The 26686-nt window shown below is 42.1% G+C and overlaps 1 protein-coding gene across 3 annotated transcripts in view; it reads left to right on the top strand.

Moving 5' to 3' along the window:
* Window positions 1–26686, top strand: part of STON1 (stonin 1) — a 47828-nt gene that overhangs the window by 15924 nt on the left and 5218 nt on the right. For all 3 annotated transcript variants that reach the window (XM_045828384.1, XM_045828385.1, XM_045828386.1), the window contains one exon: window positions 19803–21779. In XM_045828384.1, the coding sequence (XP_045684340.1) occupies window positions 19850–21779 (1930 nt within the window). In that variant the 5' untranslated portion in view covers window positions 19803–19849. The remainder of the gene's footprint in view (window positions 1–19802; window positions 21780–26686) is intronic.

The following is a 26686-nucleotide window of genomic DNA, read 5'->3' as shown; positions in this document are numbered from 1 at the left end:
GAAGGGCCTTTGGAAGCTTGCTAGACTTTTTGTTAACCTCCAGAGTCACAAAGAACTGGAACCTGGCCTCCTGCCTCCAGGCTGGACACACAGCTGTGGGACCTCACCCAGTGGAACTCTGGGTGTTGTGAGCAGTGGTACAGAGGTCTGGTAGAGAGATGTGTGTGGTGAGAGAGCAGAACCCTGGGTGGTATCCAGTGGAGACCTCCAGCATCTTAGAGGCTGGGCTAGATCTGTCTGGAGCTCAGCTCGTGGGCCTTGCTGGGCAGGGCTATGCAGAGGCACCTGGGGTGCTCTGTGAGGAAGCTGAGAATTTACTTATTTAATTCTCAGAGTTGGGATAAAGGAAGTCAGCCTGCCCTAGGCTCAGTTGCCTCAGATTGAGACTTGGAGATCTGTAGGTTTCCATATAAGCTAGTTAATGCCCATTGCTGAGAATGTCAGTTGGCAAATCCATTCATTTGCATCTACTCCAACACATTTCTAATCAGACTTTGCTTTAAGTGCAAAATTATTTGTAAGGTTTTTAGTGGCTTTCAAAATGCAATGACATTCACAACTACTTTGCATTCACTCCTTGTGGACTTAGAGATACAAATATTGTTGTTGTGTGTGATAGCTACATTTGAGACTAAGAGTTCAAGCAAATGTTAATATTCTATACTTGGTTTCTAAGTAGGACCTTTGTAAGTGATTTTAAACAATATTCTGTATTTTTGGAATTGCTCAAGGTGTTTTATATTTATACACATGTACATTAATGGAATTTCCAGGAATGTCTGGAATCAAAGCCAGTATGTTTTTGTTCTCTGTAAGTCAGTGGTTCCTGCCCCCATTTTCACAATGATGTGAACATTTCCAGGTGAGCTTGGTGGTCAGTAACAGCTTAGGACTGGCCACGGATGAACCAAAATGCATTTGATTTGGAATATGCACACAGCCCTGATCCGAGGTTGTCTTTGTGGCTTGAGGCCAAGTTTGGGCAGCCAGAGAGGAGACCTGTTTAGCGATGATCAATGTGTGCATGACTGGATATTATGTTCTCTGAGGGAGGGGGGGATGAAGCCAGGCAGGAGAAATTCCCTTATGCTGTTGTTAACTGGCACAGACTGAAATGCACAGTAGCATGAGCAGAGGTGTGATCACTAATGTCTCATCTACTGCCCTATGTCCTCGCCCAAGCAGATGCCCCCTCCCCAAGTAGCCTCCCTGCCCCTGGGCCAGGAGGGCTGTCCTCTCTGAAACTCCCAGTGCACTTTTGCACAGGAGACAGCACATCTGCCTGTCATTTGTTGTTTTCTGTGGTCTCTGCTACCAGGTTTTAAGCACCTGAGGAGCAGGACTGTAGTAACAACAGCCTCTATTTATGCCATCCCCCTGCATCTGTCTTTTACAGATATTACTTTAGTATGTGTGATGACCCTGTCTCAGTTTGCGTGGGCCCCATAACAGAACTGGTCTAGGTGACTCACACAACAGAAATGTGTTTCTCACAGTTCTGGAGGCTAGAAGTCCAAGATCAAGGTGTTGGCAGGTCTAGTTTCTTCCGAGGCCTCTCTGCTAGGCTTGCAGTTGGGCGCCTTCTCACTGTCCTCACACAGCCTTTTCCCTGTGTGTTCACCTGCCTGCTGTCTCTCTCCGTGTCTTAACCCCTTTTTATAAGGATGCCAGTCAGATTGGCTCAGGGTCCAGCCTAATGGCCTCACCTTAACTTCCATAGCTCTTTAGAGGCCCTGCATCTAAATATAGTCACATCCTGAGGTACTGGGAGCTAGGGCTGAATTTTGGGATATGCAGTTCAGCCCATAACAAACCCCAAAAGCTAACTAGTATTGTCCTTGTTTCACACCTGAGGAAACGGAGGCTTGTGGAATTAAAGTAACCTGCCCCGTGTTGCTCAGTAGGTTGGTGGCAGGGCTGGGGTTTACACACGGCCTCACTTCCCAGCCCTTCTTCCCCCAGCACACGGACCACCAGTGAATCGGGTCTTACTTGTTTCTGTGGTCTACGAGGTGCTTGGTTCAGCACTCAGCACCGAAGACAATGTGACTCTTCGCTGAATGAATGAGCAGCGAGTGTGTAATACAAAAATTTGTACCAGAACTTTTGAAAGACATCCCCAAAGCCCAGCATCCAACTAAAGATCCTGGGGCTCTTCCCCAGGATGCAGGTCCTTAACTTCTCATGCAGACCATTCCAGTTTCAATGCAGCGCCATTAATGCGTGGGTAGGAATCACATTTTAAAGTGTTAAATACTCTTTCTGGGCCATTTAGCTACTGCCTCTTCTCAAAACACTAAAAGCAATTACATGGTAATTAAGATAAATTACTTAACCAATGTTCATAGCAAAGTGGCCAATTTTGGTTTTCCCCCACTAAATATTTAAATCCAGACAGAGATCTTCTTTCTAGTTCTTTAAATTTCTAGGAGTTTCTGTTGCTCGTCTTCCGGAGGGCCCTGGGCCTGCAGAGAAGATGGGAAGGAGACTTGCATATTCAAGATGTGTGATGTGAGCCGAGCCACTTCAACTAACTATCCCACATCTTGTTCATAGTTCCCTCTGAGAATTCAGAGTCCAAATCCAGGAGCTGCCATCTAACAACCACAGGGCCCTCCCTGCACCCCAGCCCAGCCTCAGGGGCCCCTAAGGAGATAATGCCTTCTCATTTCTTTCTCTGCGCGCCTTGCTCTTCCCACGAGAGAGTCCACGGGAATATAAATACCAGAAGGAAGCTCTGAAAGCAGGCCTTGTTTGCAGCCTCTCAGCCTGCACGAAGGCTCACTTGTCTGCCTCCTTCCCCCTCCTCCTCCGTGGGGGGTGGGCTGGATTTTTCGGAGAGTGGGAAGCCCTGGGGCCCTTCTGTGCTCCTGAGACCAGAAGGTAAGAGAGGCTGGCGGTTACTAGGGCTGCCAGACACCAGTCCGCTGGGAAACAACGCAGTCCCAGAGCAGCAGAAACCCAGGACCTGGGGGGTAGGGATGGAGTTGCCAAGTTGCGGACAGCTGAGCCTGGCCTCTGTCTGCGGGCCCCAGCATCCCTGCTTCCCCTGCTTCCAGACTGGCAGCCTTGCTCATCCCCACCCTCAGCTGAAGCTGCCCCCAACCCTGTCACTTGACCTAATCACTCAACCCAGAAGGCATCTGTCTCTACTCTGTCCACCCTCCTCAGCTCTTCAAGGGCCTGTGAGGACACTCCTTCCTGTCTTGTGGGTCCTTGCACCCCCTGGTTTTCTTTTGGCCTTTTCAGTTTGACTAGCTTTCTCCTTTTCTTTCCTTCCTCCTGTAAAATGATAGGGCCCTTAGCTTTGGGTGCCTTGTGGACTCTCCCATTCTCTCCTGTATTCAGCTCTCATCTGGCTGATAAAGACGCCCAGCTCTACCTGTGTAGTGTATGGTTTTCTTTCCAGGCATGGTTTTGTGTTTTAGTTACTTGCTAGATATTTCCACTGGGTTGTACCTCAGACCTGACCAACCTGTGACTGACCTGCTCCTCTTCCTGCCTCTCCTGTGTCTCTGCTTTTCTAAGTGCCAGTCTCCCGTTTTGCATGTGTTTTCTAGATCACCTTTGGTGTCTCAAGTCCTGTCAAATATGCTTCTAAAATACTCCTTTATGTGCACTCTCTCCTGTTGTGATTCCTGCACTGGTAGTCATTGCAATTTAGTGGGAAGAACATGAGATTTGGGCCTGAGCCAGGGTCCAGTTCTGTCAGTACCTTTTCCTGGGTTTGCTACCACAGGAAGATTGCTGACCTCGTGCCTCCAGTTGACTACTAAGTAGACCCAAGCATAAGGGTGTGATAAGGGAACTCAAGAGTTAAAGATTTTAGCCTTAGTTGATAGGCTTAAGTGATTAATGTGTGGAAAGCTGTTATTCCAGGAACTGGCCTGTGTGACCATGTGACTCCAGGAGGATGACTAGCGATTCAACCTTGTGCCCCGGAAGGTCTGCAAGTAATAGAGATAGTATCTGAGCCGTTGTGTTCCCGGGAGGGAAGCGGGTGATGTAGATACAGAATTGTTGATCGACAGATAGAGAAGTACCAGGAAAATCTCCACCCAGACTGCATCTCTTACTCATCTCCTAACCTTTTTTCCTAACCCCTTACCTACGTTTTCTTCTCCTTATAAAAAGGTCAGCTTGAAACGAGGTGTTAAGATGGTTCTTTGAGGGCACATAACCCACTGTCTTCTCTGATCGCCAGCCATCTGAATAAGGTGCCATAAAGATTCCATACTTGTCTCTGCTTACTGGTTCTGCTGGTGATGGACACCAGCTTTTCCAATTTCAGGTGGATACTCTGCTTGGCACACTCAGCTCACTGACCTCAACAGACAACAGGATTTCTCATCCTCAATGCCAGAGATATTTTGATCTGAATAATCCCTTGTGTGGTGGCTGTCTTGTACATTGTAGGATGTTTAGCAGTATCCTAGTATCTATGCACCAGATGCCAGTAGCACTCAACCCCCAATTATGACGACTGAAAATGTTCCAAACGCAGCCAAATGCCTCCTGGGAGTGAAGTCACTCCAGGTGGGAGCCAGTGGTAGAGATGATGCCGAGTCGGGTTGTGGGTGATGAGCATGGTCCCAGGTTTTCAAGTTTTCACCTTACATGTCAGCCGCATGTAGAAAGGAACTATGTCACTTTTAAAAAATTGTATGTTATTGTTTATGTTATTACACTTGTCCCAATTTTTCCCCCCTTTCCTCCCTTCTACCTTACCCCCGCCCCCAACTCCCTCAGGCAATCCCCACAACATTGTCCATATCCATGGGTCATTTCATGCTGGGTGATTTGCAAGTGCTCCTGCTCACACCACACTAAGAGTTCAGCAGTTTCTGCTTGAAAACAGCATGACCCCCATGCCCCATCCTCCCAATTCACCCAACCTCTTCCTGAGCAACGTTTTTTTTGTTTCCCTGAATAAAAAACGTCCTCAAAGGGAAACATTTTGCCCATGTAGGAGAGGGGAAACAAAAATGGCAGAAACACTAACAGGCATCAAAATCAACACGTTCAAAAACTGTTTTGAGCAGTGGAAAAACCATCTCTATGGTGTATTGCATCAAATGGATAGTACTTTTGACTGAAAGTTGACTGAAGTTGACTAAGTTGACTGAAGTTTAAACACACAATTTTTAATAAATTCTGGGTTTTTTTTGGTCTCCCTTTTCTCTTGCTGCTTTTAAGATTCTTTGTACTTAACTTTTAGCATTTAATTATAGTGTGTCTTAGTGTGGGCCTCTTTGTGTTTATCTTGTTTGGGACTCTGTGCTTCCTGGACTTGTGTGTCTATTTTCTTCACCAAGTTAGGGAAGTTTTCTGTGGTTATTATTTCAAATAGGTTTTCAGTTCCTTGCTCTGTCTCTTCTACTTCTGGTACCTTCATGATGCAAATGTTGGTCACTTGAAGTTATCCTGTAGGGTCCTTACACTATCTTCATTTTGTTTCTGATTCTTTTTTCTTCTTGCTGTTCAGATTGGTTGTTTTTTGCTTCCTTATATTCTGGATTGCTGATTTGATTTTTGGCTTTGTTTATTCTACTGTTAATTCCCTGTAAATTGTTCTTTATTTCAATAGTGTATCCTTTGTTTCTGACTGGATCTTTTTTATGCTGTTGAGGTTCTCAATAGGTTATAACCAGTGCTTTGAACTCTATATCTAGTAACTTGTTTGTCTCCATTTTATTTAGTTCTTTTTCTGGAGTTTTGTCCTATTCTTTCATCTGGGCCATATTTCCTTGTCTCCTCATTCTGGCAGCTTCCCTGTGTTTGTTTCTATGTATTAGGTAGAGCTGCTACATCTCCCAGACTCGGTAGAGTAGCCTGATGTAGTATGTTTCTTATAGAGTCCAGTGGCACAGCCTACCCTATCACCTAAGCTGGGTACTCAAGAGGTGCCCACTGTGTGGGCCATGTACACCCTCCCATTGTAGTTGATCTTTGATTGCCTTTGGCATGTCCAAGGTCAGCCACTGCTTGTGTTCTTTTCGGGGCCTCATGGCATAAACTACAGAGTGATCTGCAGAAGGCTGCCTCTTGTGCTGGGCTGGGAGGTGGCCAGGCAAGGCCAAGCTGTGAACCAAGGCCAGCTTCTGCTATGACGGGCAGGGGGAAACTTAGCGAGAGGTGCAGGGCCCACTGAGGCCAGATGCTGCTTGTTTGAGAGAATTTACAAAAATCATGTAGCCAAGACAAGTCATTCATATGAAAGAGCCACTGGAAACCGCTTGGGTGGGCTTGAAATTTGGGGGTGGGGTTGGCCTCAGGGAATCACCAGGGTAAATGGTGTGAGCTAGGTTGATGGAGTCTCAGATATGGTACCTGCCTGCTGGCTCTATGGCTTTGTTGGGGGAGGGCTCAGAAAAAGAATAATGGCCTCTGCCAACACTTTAGCTTGGGAGAAAGCTCCGCCCTAACCCCACTCCCAATTTCTCACCCTGATGTCTAACAATTCATTTCCTTCCCATATGTCTGATGCATTTCAATATGCTGCCCCAGTGCTGGAGCTCAGAGGGAGTGAGTCTGAGTAAGTCTGTCCCTGGGCTTATTAAGAGAAACTACCTGGGGTTCCAGAAGTGTCTTCTACAGTGTCATGAGCAAATGTTTCACGATATAGTTTCCTATGATTCAGCCTCCAGCCTTTGTCCCGGACCAGAGGCGTTGTACCACCTATATAGCCATCAGCCCTATAGGCTTCATTAGCATCAAGGAATAACAGTGAGTCAACACAGTTGACTATGCTATTCACTTAGCTTTTATTAATGCAGATTCAATCCAAATCTATAATAGCCCAGTAACAATCTAACAAACCTGAATCCCAGGAATCCAGATCAGGTCCAAGTCTGGGAGGCAGTAGGTCAGCGTCTTGCAAAGCAGTCCACAATGGCTTTAGAGTCAGCTAGAGGAGGGTCGATCAGGGCAGTGGGATGTCTCTTAGCCATCTCAGCTTCTTTCAGCTGTCTCAGCAGTCTGTTCAAAGACCTTTGCTTTCATACTCATGTATGATGCAATGTTGCATCAGCCTCTGATTAACACATGCTGTTTTGTACAACCTCGAAAGGCGCATGTGGTTTATGTACTGTGCTTGCTCAGAGAGGGTGCTGTTTACCCTTCAGATAAGCACATGTTGTCTACTACATTGTACTGTGTGCTCCCTTAGGGTCATTCCTCTACTACATGTGCTGTAAACATGGCCTCCCTCGATGCCATCTCAGTTGACAGAACTGACTCCATCTTAATTCAGTCCCGCTCTCCACATACAACCTCAATTCCCACTGGGTTATACAGCCAGAAGTTATGAAGACTTACCTTCATGGCACTGGTAACCTGGTGTGGGGCTAGGACCCCTCGCCCCTAAGATACTTCTCGTGATTTTAGTCTGCCACACGTGGGTATGGGACCAGCTCATTCTGCATTGCTGCCCCTCCTGCCAGTCTCAATGTGGTTTCTTCATTAATTCTATAGTTATAGGACTTCCATCCAGCTTGATTTCTGTTGGCTCTGAATGATGGTTGCTCTATAGTTTAGTTGTAATTTTGATGTGGTTGTGTGAGGAGGAAAGCTGTGTTTTGAAACTGTGTCACTTTTGATCCATCATACTTTTTTTGATTACCTTTGGCATCTCCAGGTGCTGTGCTGACTTGCTTACGTAATGCCTTTCATTTGATACCTCAGTTCAGCACACACAGGGCTTGCACCTTGATTTTCTCTTGCTGGTGAGTGAAAGAGCAGTTCACCGCTGGATAGGCACCACAGGACTCTAACTTGCATGCCCTGCAGGTCTGGCCCAACTGTGGGGGAGCTTTGTCCATCAGAGCTCTCCTGGCTGCCATGGATGAGAGTAAGTCTACCAAGACATGATCTGCTTGGGGAGGAAAGGCTGACCAGTCTCTCAGGGGAGAAAGGTGTCAAGACCCTCAATGGGCTTTTATTGAGTTTAGCTTGCATAGGGATACATATCAGAAAAAAGGAGGTACAGTTTACAGATAACATTTCTGGGATCACAGGGGTCCTTTTGAGTCAGGGTCTGGTAGACAGGGTGATGCCAATTGGCTGTAAACCCTGGGGAAACAAACTTTGTGCTTGAACCCTTAACATTTAAATTGAGGACATTCTTAGCAAAGCATATTCACAGGACTTTGTACATTCTTTTTTAGGCCTGATTGCCCCTTGCTGGGAACTGCCTGTTCTGGCACAGGGCTGCACCCTCCTTCAGCATTGTTCCAGGCCTGAATCAGGTGGGGGAAGCAAGGCAGCCAAGAGATTAGGAGACTTTTTACAGATACAATGAGGACTCAGGCTGTGATAAAGCTGAGGGGTGAGGGTCTTTTGTCCCTCCCCCACAATCCCCTAAGTCCTTCCCTGATGGCCCCTTTGAGACTGCACCTGTCTTAGGTTGTTCCTCCCATAAGGAATCTTACCTGTCATTGACTATCCAGCCATCCTCCAGGAGCCAAGCAGGGTGAAGTAAAGGGGACAAAGGCTGTGCCCCTGTCAGGAGGATGCATTTTGTCTCCTTGGTGGCTTATGGTCCCAAGGTCCCCTAGCTGTGGGGTCTTTTTACCTGTCCGTGTGGTTACAGCTTCTGAAACCAGGTAGGATGGTTCCGAATACCCAATCCTCATGATCAGAGCAGAGAAGCTGGCAACAGAATGAAAAGGCCAAGATATACAGAGTTAAAGGTAAATTATGTGTTCTCTAGCCCCAGGTACTTTATTCTAGACTAGCATGTTCCAGAATGTTCTGAAGCATACTCCATATGGGTCTTTTCCATAAGGAAAGCTGCCTGTTACTCCCTCCTGCAGCCCATGAAAACATTAGCAGCCTATGGGCTTTGGGAAGAATTGCCTTGAAGGAACCTGTATACCCTTGTTCAACCAGAATTTCTCAAATGCCTTTGACCATGGGTCTTTTTTCTCATACTCTTAACTTCTCTCCACTTTGGGAGATGCTTTCTTCAAGGAGAAGTCATGAGCAGGGATTCAGGCACATGGATAGGGCTTGATAGAAACAGATCACGTCTGGAGGGCAGGGTAGAGGCATGGTCATGTGCCAGGCAGAATGGAGACAGAGTTCTAGAAACGGATTTGTAACAAGTTGACCAGATGCAAAGCAGACTCCAGAATCTGGGCTCCTTAATTTCTTTCTGACTATGGAAAGGAAGACTAGAATGGGAGAGAGGGGAAACGAGGGAGAAAGGAAGGAAAATTACTCTATCTATTGAGTACCTGTTATGAGGCAATTTATACATAAGACAGATATTATGACCATTTTACAGATGAAGAAACTGAGGCTCACAGACCTCTGTTTAGCAAATTCCCATAGCATCTATGTCAATGACATGAACCTGCTATGGATACTCCACAAAACTGTCATGGTGAGGAGAATAAGATTCTGAAATCAGAATGCCCACCTAGCCTTCAGTCTTTTCTCCGTTCATGTAAAGACTGTCTTCTGGGACTGGCCAATTTGTTTTGTTATCTGTTCATAGTCCTCTCTAACTTTAGGAAATGAGCAGATTATTAAAACAAGGTTAAAATTATAGCTGGGAGCCAAATGCATCCTGGAAAAGTGGAGGTTAAATATTGCATGGGAGGAGTGAGGTTGGGGAACTCACTAGAACCAGCACAAATAATATTTGAAGGCATGGGTAGGTTTTGCTGTGGTTTAATATTTTATAAATGGTATTTCCTGTCACATAGCTGAACTAAATGCCACACATGTTTGTGATTAAATATTATGGATTGCAGGACATATGTGTTAATAATACATCCAGTACATGTAGTGGGCACTTCTGTGAGCTAAGTTGAGAGCATACTTTGCAAATGTTTTCACTTCATTTAGGGTTTTGTGTTGTCTTATGATTGTTTCTGTTTCAAACTTTTAGTTTCCCCTTTAAAGGAAAGCCTTCTGTAGGAATGATATTTTAAATACTTTCATAGCAAACCTTTAAGAAAATTCTTCATGGATGCATTGTGCACACTGCGCCTTCCCTGACTTTGGCTTTGTTTCTGAGGCATACATCCCAGAATAACAAGGAGGGTAACTTTTGCAGACCTCTAACCATACAAAACAATAGGGAGGCTTTGTAAATATAGTTCCAGTCTAGTTTCAGTGTGGTGGTTAAGGAGTCCAGCCCTGGGGAGAATCAGAGAATTCCTTAATTGGGGGACAGCCAAGGAAACCACACAGATACTGACAGGAAGACATTCTTTCTCTAGATTATGCAGCATTGTTATAGAGCAAAAAAGTCACAGGCATAAAGGACCAAATTCAGCTTCTGCAAAGGCGAGGGCGTTGCTGAGGGTCCAGATGGGTTCATGAGGCTTGAGTAGGAGTCAGCTCGACAACGACAGCTCTGGTGGGGCTGACACCAGGAGACTGCTGCTAAGTGTGATGATGCTTCCCTGAGCTCTCTCTGCTGAACACTCCTCTGGCATCAGGCCTCCCCTAGCCTGGCAGGTGCAGAGAAGCCAGGCCCTGGACTCATCCCACAGGGTGTTGTTTTGCACAGGTAACACGATGAAGTAGGACAGCCTTCAGTTGCAGATAATCTGGAATGCTGATTCAACAACCAAGTGCATCTAATCTGATTTTGACAATCTGCAGGGTAAGATAGAACTTGATATTTATACTTTGTTTGAATGGTTTCTGGAGAAAAGCAAAGGAAAACTGCAAAGAGCAGCAGAAGTGGACACTTGAGCATAATGGGGCTTGGGGGTTGGCATGGGAGGAAGGACAATGCAGGGAGTTATACAAAGTTTGGGGAATTAGTTTACCAAGACTGCCACTTGAAGAGCAGGTGGCACCAAAATGCATTTGTTGGGCAGCAAGTCTGAAAAACTGTTCATCACTAAGCCAGTGGTTTAGCCAGTGGCTGGCCAGTGGATGCAGACAAGAAGGGACAGGAAATAGAGCAGGCTGAGTGATGAAAGCCAGTCTTAGAATTGACCCAAATTGATAATGAGCTGCTGTTGTGCTTGAGCACTCATGGGGACAACTGTCTCAGAGTTTGCCTTCCCCACTCTCTGGGGTGTCCAAGAGGCAGATACATGTGGTGGGCTTTGTGAAGAAATAGGTTCTTCTCAGGTGAGAACAGAACCCTTCTAGTTTAGAGAGTTCCCGGCACCAGGAAATGATGGTCTGTACCCTGGAGCTTCCTCCTTAGGAAAGTGTGGAGGGGTGGAAAGGACTTGCAAGTGGCCGTTAGGGCACTAACACTGTCCATCATCAGATCTTTTGGGGTCTTTGGGGTGATGGATGGTGTCGAACATGGGTTTTGGGGTCAGACAGACCTAGTCAGAGTCCAGGTCTGCCTAACCAAGTGGGTGACTTAAGGCAAGTAGCTTAATCCCTCTGAGCCTTATTTTCCTCTTCTGCAAAATGATGGGGTTGTGAGACTTAAATGAGACCATGCACATGTGGCACTTAGCATGCCATGAGGACATAGTACCTGATGAATGTTTGTTGGTGTGGTTAACTGAACAGAATACCTCCAATTTCTGCCTGACTCTAAAGTTCAGTGATTCTTTGAACTGAGGAGGGCAGTATGAGTTACTTTATGGAAAACTGAATAGACTAGTTAAATTATTCAATCAAAAATTTATTGAGCTGCGTACTCATGTCAGACATTTGTAGGCAGTGTGGAAAATGCCCTAATGAATGAGACATGATTCCACCCTGAAAAATTCTGATTCTCAAATATGAAAGTTTTTCTATGATAACTTGAAAATTTTTATTCCAACATTCTTTTTGGTGAGATCTTTTTTTCAAACCAGTGCTTCTTATTCATAAGGCTTATTGCAAGTAATCTGTGGTATTATCAATAGTGAAAGTATTGCTATTTGTGAAAGATTTCATTTTTAAAACAATATAGAATAAGTTTATTATAATCTCCATAATACTTTTAAAGAATTCCAGTATGATTTTGTAAGTGGAGAAAAGGGGTGCAATGCAGTAATTGCATGTAAGTGCAGCCTTTCTCATGTTGGCGGTGGCCTGGGCCCCTCCTTTGCTGATCCAACAGTTAGCATGTGGGGATAATTAATTATTTTAAGACTCCCCTAAACATTTTGGGGGGTCATTAAACTCTGGGTACATCCAAGAGAATGTGGTAGGTTTTGGGATGCCATCTGTCCCGTGTTGAGACAAGAGGTTGAAAACCATGGTCTACCTATATCTTTGTTACTCCCAATGTGCCTAGGCATGTGCATTTGCTTTCAATTTGACCTTGAGTTTGTGTATTCTGATGCCACTTTGAAAATAGGGAGGCAAAAAGAATATCTAATAGTCTTAAGGGGAAGCAAATACTCCCCTGGAAACCTTTGAGCCTCAGAAACTGATTTCCAGAAATTTCTACTATAATACATTTTCCTTTTCTTTTTTTAAAAAGACTTTATTTATTTATTGTTAGAGAAAGGATAAGGGAGGGTGAAAGAGAGGGAGAGAAACATTAATGTGTGGTTGCCTCTCACGCATCCCCTACTCCCCAGTTTAACTGCAACCCAGGCTCCTGCCCTAACTGGGAATCGAACCTGTGACCCTTTGGTTCGCTGGCTGGCACTTAATCCACTGAGCCACACCAGCCAGGGCTATTTTCCTTTTCTATCTGGTAGGACTCAGGGCTCTCTGGGAGGCACAGGTATTTAGATCTTACCCTATTTGCAGTACAGAAACAAAATAATACTGCAGTTAAATAGACGCTGCTGCTTGAATACTTTGATTCCAAAGTCTTGAAGTAGATGGGGTGAATTTGCAGATGACTGAAAAAAGACACATTCTAGACCCCCAGACTCTGAGCTTTCTCATCCCTCCCTGAAACCCAATGGACCTTGGACAGACCAAGGATCTGGACAGGATGTGGCCCTCTGTCCCTGCTGGGATGGGGGTGGGTTAGGAGGGAAAGAAAGAGAAAGGAAAGTGCTAGATAGAATTGATTCTGGTTGTTCACTTTCAGAAAACTGACTGGTTGCTGTTTTGAGACTAGACTAGAAAGACGAGGTCATAGAGAAGGAAGGGGCAAAAGAGGTAAGAGAGAAATGGAAATTAGTGTAAAAAGGATTGATAAGGAAGGAGAGCAAGAGGGATAGAGAGAAGGAGAAAGAGGAGCAGAGCAGGAAACAAATCTGCCCTTAACCTTGGAGCTGCAGTCTCAGCCATGCACTTCAGAACAGCATCTAAGTCCTGCCTTTTAAACAGAGTCAAAGGTTTGGGCTCTTGGGCGCAATACAGAATTCTGTTTGGTTGCATTTAACTCGAATAACATTTGCTGAGTGCCTCCTATCGAAGAGTATTGCAAAGGGGGAAGAGTGCTTTGCGTAGGTTTTTGCACTCAAGATTGGAGATATTTTGCAAGTTGTGCTTTCTAAAGTTCAGGGGTCACTTAAAAAGTAATGAGATTGATTTCTTTATCTGGTTTATGGAAATCATTTTTTCTCATAATAAGAAAAAGCCCCAAAGAAACCAATATCCCTACTCCAAATTTTGAAGCTGCCAATGGAAAAGATGGGGTAAAATGTTTGGTATAGATCAGAACAGGAGTCAGTCTGAAGCTGAATTATTTCTTCTCTTGGTTTTTAATTCTTTTTCTTTTTCTCACCTAAAGGAAACATTTATATGGCATTTTATCCTATATGAAGAGTTATTCTGGCTGGATTTCTTCTGAAGAGGGTGAGATGGGATGGGTTAATACATACTGCTGCTGATTTCCAGCCTCTGAGGCTGCTGGCAGAGTCCCCTCCTCACTGCTCTTCCTGCCCCGAAGGGAAAGTGCTTTATGGCAACTCCAGCCCCAGGGCAGTGACAGTGAAATGCCCTCCGGAGAGCCAGCTGGCCTGGGCTGCTGCTCCACTGTGTGCTTTTGTGCCCTCAGGAATGTGCGGATTTAGCAAATGACAGCACTGAACGAGCCCTGTCCCCAGCCCTCCCTTTGTGTTGGCTCTCTTCCAAGCTTGAATGATTGCATTGGTTGAGCCTTCATTATCCACAGGGGGAGGCGAGAAGGCAGGCTGGAGGGAGAAAAACAGCCTTTCTCATGGCCTTTATTCCAGCAGGTTTTGAGTTTTCATACCAGTAGATCTTATGGAGTTTTACTTTCTGTCAGTTTGGAAGTTTGGTAAAAAATCCCAGTGGTAACACAATTTCTGCTTTTGAAAGAAAATTCAACTGGATGCCAATTACTGTAGAGTTGCTGTGGAATTGCAGAGAAACTCAGAGATGATTTTAGCCTAATCACTGAATGTCCAGAGTGAGTGGCAGGGCAGTGCCCAGTGTCTGGGTCATACCCGACCCGCATCACTGCTGGTTCTGTACAGTTCATCACCTCTGATGTCATTAGAATAATTTCAATGATTTATGTTGTATTAGATTTGCATGAAGTGACCTATGATCAAATTCGAGTTCTTTCCAAACCTAGGTAAATATACCTGAGAGAAACAATTACACACAAAAAACTTATACACAAATGCTCATAACAGTATTATAATAGCCCCTCAAAATAGAAACAAACCAAATGCCCATCAACTGATGAACAAAATCTGGGGTATCCTCACAATGAAGTTTCATCAGCCACGAAAAGGAATGAAGTACTGTCTGATATGTGCTACAGCATGGATGGACTTGGAAAATGTTACACTAAGTGAAAGAAGCTGGATGCAAAAGGCCATATGTTGTAGAGAGTCTATTTATATGAAATGTTCAGACTAGGCAAATTCAGAAAAATAAAGTAGATTAATGGTTTCCAGGGCTTGGGGTAAGGAGAAAATGGGAAGTGGCTGCGAATGGGTACAGGGTTGATTTTTGGGGGGAGTGATCAAAAATATTCTGGAATTAGATAGTGGTGATGGTTGCACAACTGTTAATGTTAAATACTACTGAATTGTCTTTTTTTTTTAAAAAAGTGAATTTTAGCCCTGGCTGGTGTGGCTCAGTGGATTGAGTGCCAGCCTGTGAACTGAAAGGTCACTGGTTCAATTCCCAGTCAGGGCGCATGCCTGGGTTGCAGGCCAGGTCCCCAGTTGTGGGTGTGGGAGAGGCAACTGATTGATGTGTCTCTCGCCCATTGATGTTTCTCCCTCTTTTTCTCCCTTCCTCCCCCTCTCTCTAAAAATAAATAAATAAAATCTTTAAAAAATAAAGTGAATTTAATGCATATGAATTGTATGTCAATAAAGCTGTTATTTAAAAAAAAATCTTAGTTCTGCCTTTTAACCAGTTAAGTGACTTTAGGTAATGACTCTAAACCCAAGTAGTCTCTGCTATGAAATCGGAATAATGATATACACCTCTCAGGGTTGCTTTGATAAATGAGATCATTAATTTAAAAGTGTTTTTAAAGTATAAATATCACATACTTGGTGGCTGTCAGCAGTTTAAAGTTCCATATACGTTGGGTTTTATCTATTCCTCCTATATTTTCTAGAGCACTAACAAGGTCTGGCTACATAATAATCATTCAAATAAAGACTTTCTGAAGTGATTTAAGTGTTGCAGTTAATAAAAACAATTTTTTAAACAGATTTTTAAGTGTATGGTAGAGTATTATTAGCTAGATGCACTTTGTTGTACAACAGATCTCTACATTTTTTATATTGGCATGACTAAAACTTCATATTCCCTGAACAGCAGCACCCCTTTTTCCTCTCCCCACCCCCAGCCCTTGGTAACCATGGTTCTACTCGCTGCCTCTGTAAACTGGACTACAGTAATGCTCTGCTTAACAATGGGGATGTGGTCCAAGAAATGTTGTTAGGCGCTTTCATTGTTGTGTGAACATCGTAGAGTGTACTTACAAGTACCTGGATGATACAGCCTACTGCACCCCTGCACATGTGGTGGAGCCACTGCTGCTAGACTGCAGGGTTGTACGGCGCGTTCCCGCACACAACAACACAGGGTTAAATCAGGCACGACAGAAAGTCACACAGTCGAGAGTCATGGTGAATCGGAGATGTATGAGCCTGCTGCTGGCATGTTTTACAATAAACATTTTTTAATAAGTAGAAAGTACATTAAAAAATAATGATAGAGGTGTAGGATAACAACTACATAAACCAATAACATAGTTGTTCCTTGTCATTATTAAGTGTTATGGACTGTACTACATAATGGTATGTGCTATCCCACTGGCAGCACAGTGGGTTCGTTCACACCAGCATCACCACCAGCACATGGTGATCTGTTATAATCTGTTACAACAGCTACCAAGTCGCTAGGCATTTTTTAGCTCCATCATAGCACCACGATCATATATGTCATCTGCCATTGACTGAAAAATCGTTACATGTGCTGCTTGACTATACTTTGGATACTTCCCATAAGTGGACTCATACGATATTTGTCTTTTTCTGACTGGTTTACATCACTTATTTTACATAATGTCTCTGTTTGAGGTTCATCCCTGTTGTTGCATGTGTCCCAATTTCCTTCCTTTTTAAGACTGAGTAGTACTCCATTGTATGTATATATACCACATTTTCTTTATCCATTCATCAGATGATGGGCATTTTGGTTGTTTCTACCTATTGGCCATTGTGAGTAATGCTGCTATGAACATGGAAGTGCAAATATCTCTTTGAAATCCTGTTTCAATTCTTTTGGGTAAATATCCAGAAGTGGGATTGCTGGATCATATGGCAGTTCCATTTGAAAAATTTTGAAGAACCTCTGTGTGGTTTTTCATTTTCCAAAAGTGCATAGGGGTTGCTGTCGCTCCACATCTTTTCCAACAACGTGGATTTTGTTTCTTTGTTTGTTTTGTGGTTTTTCTTTCTTTTCTTGTTTTTCAGTGATGACCATCCTAATAGATGCAAAGAGAGTTTTGACTTGCATTTCCCTGGTGACTAGTGCTGTTGAGTATCACTTCACGTACCTGTTGTCCATTTGTGTGTCTTCTATGGAGGAATGTCTGTTGCTCATTTTTAAGTTGGGTTACTTGCTTGTTTTTTTGTTACTGAATTGTAGGAATTCCTCATATATTTTGGATATTAAACCTTTTATCAGATATATGGTTTGCAAATATTTTCTCCCTTTCCATAGGTTGCCTTTTCACTCTGTTGATGCTTTCCTTTGGTATACAGAAGATTTTAAGTTTGATGTAGTTTCACTTGTCTGTTTTTGCTTTTGTTGCTTGTGCTTTTGGTGTCAAATTTAAGAAATCATTGTTGACACCAATGTCATGAAGCTTTTCCCCTATGTTTTCTTTTCAGAGTGTACAAGGCCTCCAGCTTTGTTTTTCTTTCTCAAGATTGTTTTGACTATTCAAAGTCCTTTGAGATTCCACATTAATTTAAGGATTGTTTTTGCACACAAAAAATATCACTGGGATTTTGATAGAGATTGCATTGAATCTGTAAATTGCTTTGGGTAGTATGGGCATCTTAACAATATTAAGTCTTCCAATCCATGAACATGGGATGTATTTCCATTATTTGTGTTTTTAACTTTTTTTAGCAATAATACTTTGTAGTTTTCAATGTACAAGTCCTTTGCCTCTTCAGTTAAATTTATTCCTAAGCATTTTATTTATTTTTGATCCTATTGTAAATGGGGTAAATTTCTTAATTTCTTCTTTGGGTTGCTAATTGCTTGTGTGCAGAAATGCAAGTGATACTTGGATATTGATTTTATATGCTACAACTTTGCTGAATTCATTTATTCTAACATTTTGTGTGTGTGTGAAATCTTTAGAGTTTTCTATGTATAAAGAAGCATACCATCTGCAAGCAGACACAATGTAATTTCTTTTCTGATTTGGATGCCTTTTATTTTATTTTTCTTGCCTCATTGCTCTGGGTAGGACTTCCAGTACTGTGTTGAATAGAAGTAGCAAGAGTGGACATCCTTGCCTTGTTCTTGGCCTTAGAGGAAAAGCTTTCAGTTTTTCAACATTGAATATTATATTAGTTGTAGGCTTTATATATGTGATTTTTATTATGTTGAGGTAATTTCCTTCTATTCCTAGCTTGTTGAGTAGTTTCTTATCGTGAAAAGGTGTTGAAATTTGTCAAATGCTTTTTCTGTATCATGTAATATTTATCCTTTGTTCTGTTAGTGTGGTATATCACATTGATTGATATTTCGTGTATTGAACATCCCAGGAATAAATCCAACTGGATAATGGTGTATGATCTTTTTAATCTGCTGCTAAATTTGGTTTGCTAGTATTTTGTTGAGTAGTTTTGCATTTATATTATAAATAGTAGTTTTCTTGTAGTGTCTTTGATTCAGTATTAGAATAATCCTGACCTTATAAAATGAGTTTGGAAATGTTTCCTCCTCTGAAGTTTTTTTGGAACAGTTTGAGACAAGTTAGTGTAAGAATTCTTTAAATGTTTAATTAGAATTCTCCAGTAAAACTTAGGCTTTTTCTTTTGGGGGAGGTTTTGAGTACCAATTCAGCCTCCTTACTAATTATAGGTATAAGTCTGCTCATATTTTCTATTTCTTTTGGTCAGATCTTGGTAGATGTTATGTCTCTAGGAATTTATACATTTCTTTTGGGATAATCAACTTGTTTGAATATAATTGTTCACGTAATCTCATAATGATATTTTTCAAATTTCTGTGACATTAGTTTTAATGTCTCCTTTCATTTCCAATTTTGAGTATTTTTCCCCTCAATCCAGGTAAAAGTTTGTCAATTTTGTTGATTTTGATTTTTTTCAAAAATTCAACTCTTAGTTTTATTGATATTTTCCTATTTTCTATGGCCTGTATCATTTATTTCTGCTCTAATATTTATTCTTTTCTTCCTGCTTACTTAGAGCTCAGTTGTTTTTTTCTAGTTCTTTGAGCTATAGAAGTTAGTTTATTTTGGAAATTTTTTAAAAATGTAAGCATTTAGCACTATAAACTCCCCTCTTAGAACCACTTTGGCTTCATACTGTAAATTTTGGTATATTGTGTTTTAATTTTTTGTTTGTCTCAAGAGATTTATTTTCTAATTTTGTTTTGATTTCTTCTTTGACACATTTTATATTACTTAATTTCTACATATTTGTGAATTTTCCAGTTTTCCTTCTGCTGTTGACTTGTAGTTTTGTTTCTCTTATGTTGGAAAAGATACCTGGCATGATTTCAGTCTTAAATTTGTTAAGACTTATTCTGTGATCTATCCTAGAGATTGTTCTGTGCATACTTGAGAAGAATATGTGTTTTATTGCTGTTATGTGGAATGTTTTGCATATGTGTGATATATCTATTTGATCTATGGTGTTGTTCAAGTCCTCTATTTCCTTATTGATATTCTGTCTGGATTTCCTATCCATTATTGAAAGTGGTGTATTGAAATCTCCTATTATTATGTTCCTATCTATTTCTCCATTTAGTTTTTTAATGTTTGCTTTATATATTTGGGTGCTCTGGTGTCAAGTTTATATATACTTGCAATTGTTATATCTCTCTCTGGTGAGTTGACCCTATTATTATTATATAATGTTCTTCTTTGTCTCTTATGACAGTTTTTGACTTCGAGTTATTTTGTCTGATGTTAATATGGCCATCCCTGTTCTCTTTTGATTTCTAGTTGCATAAAATATCTTTTTCTATCCTTTTACTTCCAGCCTGTGTGTCCTGAAATCTAAAATGAGTCTCTTGTCACAGTATATGGTTAGATATTATATTTTAAATCCATTCAGTCATCAAAAGTGTTATAGTTTTAAACCATTTCTTTAAAATCAGTTAATCTGTAAATCTGGGTGCTTTTAAATCCAAGTATTTCTCAGCACTAAAGACCGCTAGTCACTTGAATTTTTTCCCTCATTTTATATTTTTATTTTCTTCTTCTCCTTTAACAGAGACAACATATCTGGCTCATTGACAAGATCACAATCTGATTTCAAAGATGTGTTCTACAAACCCAGGCAACTGGGTCACATTTGATGATGACCCCGAATTTCAGACTTCTCAAAGGTCAAAGAATTTACCTCTGGAAAATCAAGGCCTCTGTAGGCCAAATGGACTTAAGCTGAACCTTTCTGGTCCTAAGGAGTTTCCCAGTGGATCTTCCTCCACCAGTAGTACCCCTCTGCCCTCACCCATCATAGACTTTTACTTCAGTCCAGGACCTCCAAGTAACTCTCCTCTTTCTACACCTACCAAAGACTTCCCAGGAATTCCTGGCATCCCTAAAGCAGGGACTCATGTGCTCTATCCTATTCCAGAATTAGCTTCAAACAGTCCACTGACAACACCTGGAGCAGATTCTTCCTTATCGCCTACTCAACCAACCTGTTTATCACATGCTCCCTTTCCCAGTCACCTCTCATGTCCACATCCAGCTCCCAAAGTGGGTCTTCCAGATGAAGTCAGTTCTCCGCAAACTGAAAGCCTAGGGTTCCAAAGTGATGCTCTCCAGTTTCAGTATTTCCGGGAAGACTGTGCCTTTTCAAGTCCATTTTGGAAAGAAGAAGGCAGTGCTTCTCAGTTCACCTTTGATCCTCCAGGAAGCAGAAAAGGGTTCCCATCAAGAGACAAAGAAATGACAATCGATCAAAAAAGCCTAAACCAGTGTTCACTCAACTACATCTGTAAGAAGCTTGAACATCTGCAATCAGCTGAGAACCAAGATTCATTTGGAAATTTGTCTATGCAGTGTCTCTATGCTGAAGACACCACCTCTTCCTTTGTTCCCCTCACTCTTTTCAGGAGTCAGCCCAAAGCTGGATGGTCTTTCATGCTGAGAATTCCTGAGAAGAAGAACATGATGTCCTCCCGTCAGTGGGGACCAATTTTTTTAAAAGTCTTGCCTGGAGGAATTTTGCAAATGTATTATGAGAAGGGGTTAGAAAAACCATTTAAAGAGTTACAACTTGATCCACAATGCAGACTTTCTGAACACAAAATTGAGAACTTTAGTGTAACAGGAAAAATCCATACTGTGAAGATTGAACATGTGTCTTACACAGAAAAAAGAAAATACCATTCTAAGACAGAAGTTGTTCACGAGCCAGACATAGAACAGATGCTAAAGTTGGGGTCCACAGAGTACCATGACTTCCTCGACTTTCTGACTACTGTGGAGGAGGAGCTGGTGAAGCTGCCAGCTGTTTCAAAACCAAAAAAGAATTATGAGGAACAAGAAATTTACCTTGAAATTGTGGACAACTTTTGGGGTAAAATCACCAAAGAAGAAGGAAAATTGGTTGAAAGTGCCGTGATAACTCAAATCTCTTGCCTCTGCTTTGTGAATGGGAACACGGAATGCTTTTTAACGTTGAATGATCTTGAGTTGCAGAAGCGAAATGAACACTATTTTGAAGCAGACCCAGAAAAGAAGGGGATTGATATTCTGGAATATCATTTTCATAAGTGTGTGAAAGCACAAGAATTTGAGCAATCGAGAATCATTAAGTTTGTACCCCTGGATGCCTGCCGGTTTGAGCTGATGCGCTTCAAGACTTTGTATGACGGGGAGGATCTCCCGTTTTCCCTGAAGTCTGTAGTGGTTGTCCAGGGGGCATATGTGGAGCTTCAGGCCTTTGTCAACATGGCCCCCCTGCTTCAGAAATCATCCCAGGCCAGTTCCTTGAGGTCCTGTGACAACATAATGATACACTTTCCTGTCCCATCACAGTGGATCAAGGCTCTCTGGACTATGAACCTCCAGAGGCAGAAGTCCCTGAAAGCCAAAATGAACCGCCGGGCATGTCTGGGGAGTTTGCATGAACCTGAGTCTGAACCTGTCATCCAGGTCACCGTGGGGTCAGCAAAATATGAGAGTGCCTACCGGGCCGTGGTATGGAAGATAGACCGGCTTCCTGATAAACATTCAAGTAAATATTCAACACCCCAAGTTGATTTTTATGTGAAATAGTTTCAGTGTTTTCACCCTCCTCCTTGGATTGAAACCAGGCTGAGACAGATGGTAACTTCAGTCAGCTGAGGACATACTTTATACATTGCTTGGTGGGAAATGGAACATTTAGTTAAACAGCTGGCTTATTACATCCTCTTGTGCTTTTTTCTACCAGATAGGTTAACTTAAAAATTTTTTTAATATCATAAATATCATCCTAGGCTAGGGTGGCACCAAGGGAAAGTTTGTAGTTGATTTCTTGACATCAGATTCCCTAATTAACCTTTAAAGATCTGTCACCCATATTCTTAGCCAGTGCCTCTTCTTCCTTTAGTTTTGCTTCGGGTTGTTTGTGATAAGACTGCCTTTCACTGGGGAGGTGAGGGATGGGTGAGGAAATTTAGAAGAGGTGCCCCCAAGACCATGACAGATAACCTGTGGGTCTGGGGGAAAGGAATGGGGTGGGAGGAGGCGGGGTCTCTGGCTTTGGGGAATAGGTGGGCAATGGTGCCATTAGCTGAGGTGGCCTGGGATCCTTGTCGTCACTCTTCCTTTTAAAATCTGTCTGTTTCCCAGCCCTGCTGCCTGTCAAGAATCCATAGTATCATTAGAGCTTTAAAATCATCATATCCATATTTAGGCCCCCTCCCAGCCATGACTGTCTGGTAGGGGGAGGCCCAGGTATGGGTGCTAATGCAAGGCTCTCCCAGGCAGCCAGGGTTGAGAACTACTGACCTATGGAGCCTGTTATGGTCCCCTAGGCAGAGATCATCGTACCCAGCGCTGGCTATCCCTGTGTCTCCTGGAACTCTGTTTTGCCCTCATACCTGTATTTACTAGCAGATGAGCTCACTAAGAACAATTACAATAGTGGGTATTCCTGAAAAGGCAGCTGGACTTGATCTTGGTCTTCAGGATTCTTTTTAAAGACTTTCATAGCATCAGGCCCACACAGGACAACATTTTGCAAGCATTCCAGTGATAACTGACGGAGCAAATGCTTTGGGATCAAAGCTGCTTTGTTCAGATCAGGTCTGCTTGCAAAGAGGAGGCTCAGGGAAAAGGCAGGTGGACTGTGGCAGGTAGAGTCTGGAGAGCACAGTATGGCTCTGAGGTGGATGGGATCCCGTGGTCCTGTCTTGTGGCTTCACCACTGTGGGAGTGGGGGAGTGAGTGCAGAGAGTGAGAGGGTGCCTGGCCACTTGCCTCTGGAGAAGCATAGAAATAGGTTGGGCTGCAGAGGAAATCTTTGTCCTAAGCAGTGCTTCTTAAACTTGTGTGTGTGTACATGAATCACTTGTTAAATGTAGATTGTGATTCAACATGTGGGGCCTGATAGCTGTGTTTCCCGCCTGTTCTCAGGTGATACCAATGCTGCTGGCCCACAGACCACACGCAGAATAACAGGGTCTGCGACTGCATCTCTGTTTTTCTATGTAATTTTTAAATCAATTGGGTGTTTAGAGAACAGTGGATTTTTAAAAAGCCTTTAAAATATGCTTACCAAGTTAGTTCCTGAAAAACCTATACTGTTAGAAAAAATATTTAAGCATGGCAAATGAAAGAGAATATAAGAACTAGTGTACTAGGTGCTAATTTACAAAAAATTATGCCTTCCTGTGGATTTTTGAGATCAGGATTGACTTCTTTTTCACTTACACATGATTTCAAGGGAGGTGGGAAGGGCTGCTGGCCCATTAAATGTCTCCTACTAGCACAGTGTTCCTTTAACAGTGAGCGGGTCTTTCCACTGTACAGCAAAGGTGGGCTTGGGCAGGTAGCTCGGATAGTTCATTCAGACTAAGGTGTGAAGGACAGCAAAGGAGCAGAGGAGCTTTTCCTTGGGACAGACTTTGGTGGGGTTGGGGTGGGGTGGGAGGAGTTGGGGGTCTTGGGAAAGAGGGGGTGGGGAAAGAAAGGGAGAGGAAAAGAGGGGAATGAACAAGAGCATTTTTAGCCAAGGGAGGTGCAGATGGTGACACAGAATTAGAAAGGGGAGTGAGAGTGGTAGAGGGTCAATTAGCAAATATATCTTTGCTTTCCCAATTTTACCAGTTTTTAGTATATGTAATTTGCCTTTACTTTTTCTCTTTGCTTTCTGTCACCAGCACATTGGTTTCTTTCTCCTCCACTTGTATCCTTCTCCATTCATATCCACCAGCTCTCACCTGTTCCGTTTCAGACGTGAAATACCTTGGTTAGAGAGGGACCAGATCGCTACTGTAGTAGACCTAAGTAGATGTAATTTGCAGCCCCCCCCCTCCCTTGAGAGTTATGGTGAGAGAATAACAATTACCAAAGCCCAAGAGTGCCCCCTGCTGGTCAGTATTGAGATAAATTACATCATTTTCCTCTGTCTTTTATTCATTTACTTATAAATTTGTCAAATACTGGCTGAGCTCCAAATATGCCAGACATTGTCCTAGAGATAGAGCTGATACCTCTCCTCACAGATCCAAGTCTAAAGAGGGAGTATGTTATCAAACATTGTAGAATATTTAGAGTTTTTAAAAGCCAGGGAAAATATGCTAGAAAACTTAAAGGAGCAGTTATTTAGAAAAGCAAGTAGAAGGGTTTTGTTTCTAATATTTTGTAAAATATTAGGTTTTCAACTTGGGTAATTTTGATTGCAAAAGATTCCAAAACAATTTTTGCCTTTAAAATGTGAATATCAAAGTAGATCATCCCCAATATAATTTTCAGCTCTAAAAATGTAGAGTTCACAGTCTCTTCATTAGCAAAATTATAGTAATTAAATAACAAATTGGATTTATAATCTAATTGGATTAATTTGCAAAGTAATCATGTCTGCCCCACATCCGTCTATACCACTTCAACAGTGCACCACTGCTCTCTGGGTCTGCTGACTGCTTTGTTCAACCCTCACAACAACCCTGTAAGGTGTATGTTATTATTATCAGCACCATCACCCCCATTTTCAGGTAGGGAAACGGAGGCTCAGATCAAATAACTTGCCTGGGATTACATAGCTATTAAGTAGCACAGCTGGGACTGGACTCTTGGCAACTTGGGTTCAGTGTCTGATTCTTATGCACTGTATGTCTTAAAAGGATGTAAGAGTTTCTGAATTAAGTTACATGAACTTATTGTGTCCTTACTGTAGGCAGAAGACTAGAAATGGTAATGGATTGTGGAATTTCCCCTGGGGGGTGTGTGTGTGTGTGTGTGTGAATAAAGTTATCCCTTGCGTGCAGTGATCTGGGTAGCCTTACAGCACCTCAGAGGCTGCTGTTGTCTGTCCTACCCTACCTGTAAGTAGTGGAGATGGTAATGAGCCTCTGTTGGTTAATTGATTGATGACTTTTCAAGGCCTTTACAGCCTTAGAATTCTATTAGTCTCTCTACAAGAAACAGGTTGTAAGGAATGAAAGGCAATTTATCTTTTAAGAATTAAGTGAAATCCTTTAAACTCTTGTTTTTGTGCCTAAAGCTATATTCTGATGGAAATGTTCTTTCTGAAGCTATGTCAGTGCTATGGTAATTTGATATGGCTTTGAAATTGCTGTCACCTCACACATTTATTGAAGTAAAGATAGCTTCATTGGATATGTAGATGTTGTGCAAAATGCCACAGAATCATGGGACATTTAGAGTTACTATGGTGATTACAGTGAAAATATTTTTTTTTACTCAATTATCACACACACATACACGTTACATGATCACACTTAAAATTTTTGCATTTATCTGATATCCCTAGGTCTGGCACAGAGCCTGGCCTGACAGAGTAGATGCTCAATAAATGACAGATTGAATTAAGTGAAAACAAGCATTAGGTTGAATCATTGAAAACTAATAAGACCATCTCTTCTACACTGTACATCTGTTTCCATGAAAGCTTTAAGAAGGGTGAGTGGAAATTAATGCATTAAAATACAGATTTAGTCCTGTTCTACCGAAAAAGAAATTCTTGGCCTAGAATATTTTCTGAAATGTAATAAAAATTTCATTAAGTTTAACTTTAAAAAAAATCAGAATTTTTGCCCTGGCTGGTGTGGCTCAGTGGATTGAGTGCCAGACTGTGAAGCAAAGGGTCGCTGTTCAATTCCCAGTCAGGGCACATGCCTGGGTTGCCAGCCGGGTCCCCAGTAGGGGGCATGGGAGAGGCAACCACACATTGATGTTTCTCTCCCTCCCTCCCTTCCCCTCTCTCTAAAAATAAATAAAGTATTAAAAAAACTATCATTTTTTTATAATGTGAACTATTTTAGGCTAAAGTTTACCTTTGCATTAACTTGTCAATAGAAGAGTGGTAAGAAAATGAGTAAGTTAAGAATTATTGTAAAAGCTTATTCAGTCTACCTAAGAGTTTTTTTGGTACTGATCCTATACACACTGTAGCCAAATAATGATACTTAACATAAATGTTACTTACCTTTTTCTTTTTAAATGTTTGATTTTTTAAAAAAGATTTTATTTATTTATTTTTAGAGAGGGAAGGGAGGGAGATAGAGAGAGAGAGAGAAACGTCAATGTGCGGTTGCTGGGGGTTATGGCCTGCAACCCATGCATGTACCCTGGCTGGGAATCGAACCTGGGACACTTTGGTTCCCAGCCCACGCTCAATCCACTGAGCTATGCCAGCCAGGGCAAATGTTACTTACCTTTTAAAAAGAAACTTAGCATACTTCTAACTAAAAACATTTTTAGGCATTAATATATGTATGCACACAGTAATAAAACTGTATTTATTTTAAAGCTAGTACTTAAACATCTCCGATTTTCCCCTAGTTAGTACAGAATTGTGGATTTCAATGGTATTTTGTTCAAATGGAATTTGCACTGCCCCAGTGCTGATGGAATTGCTTATTAAAGAGACGGATGTGTGCTTCTCACATTAGAGAGAAATGTTCAGTGGCCATT

This window comes from Phyllostomus hastatus, unplaced genomic scaffold, assembly GCF_019186645.2.
Source record: "Phyllostomus hastatus isolate PE091 unplaced genomic scaffold, TTU_PhHast_1.1 phas_scaffold_78, whole genome shotgun sequence".
In the NCBI taxonomy this organism is placed as follows: Eukaryota; Metazoa; Chordata; class Mammalia; order Chiroptera; family Phyllostomidae; genus Phyllostomus; species Phyllostomus hastatus.
The sequence above is the reverse complement of the archived record's forward strand: the minus strand, read 5'-3'. Positions and strand labels throughout refer to the sequence as shown.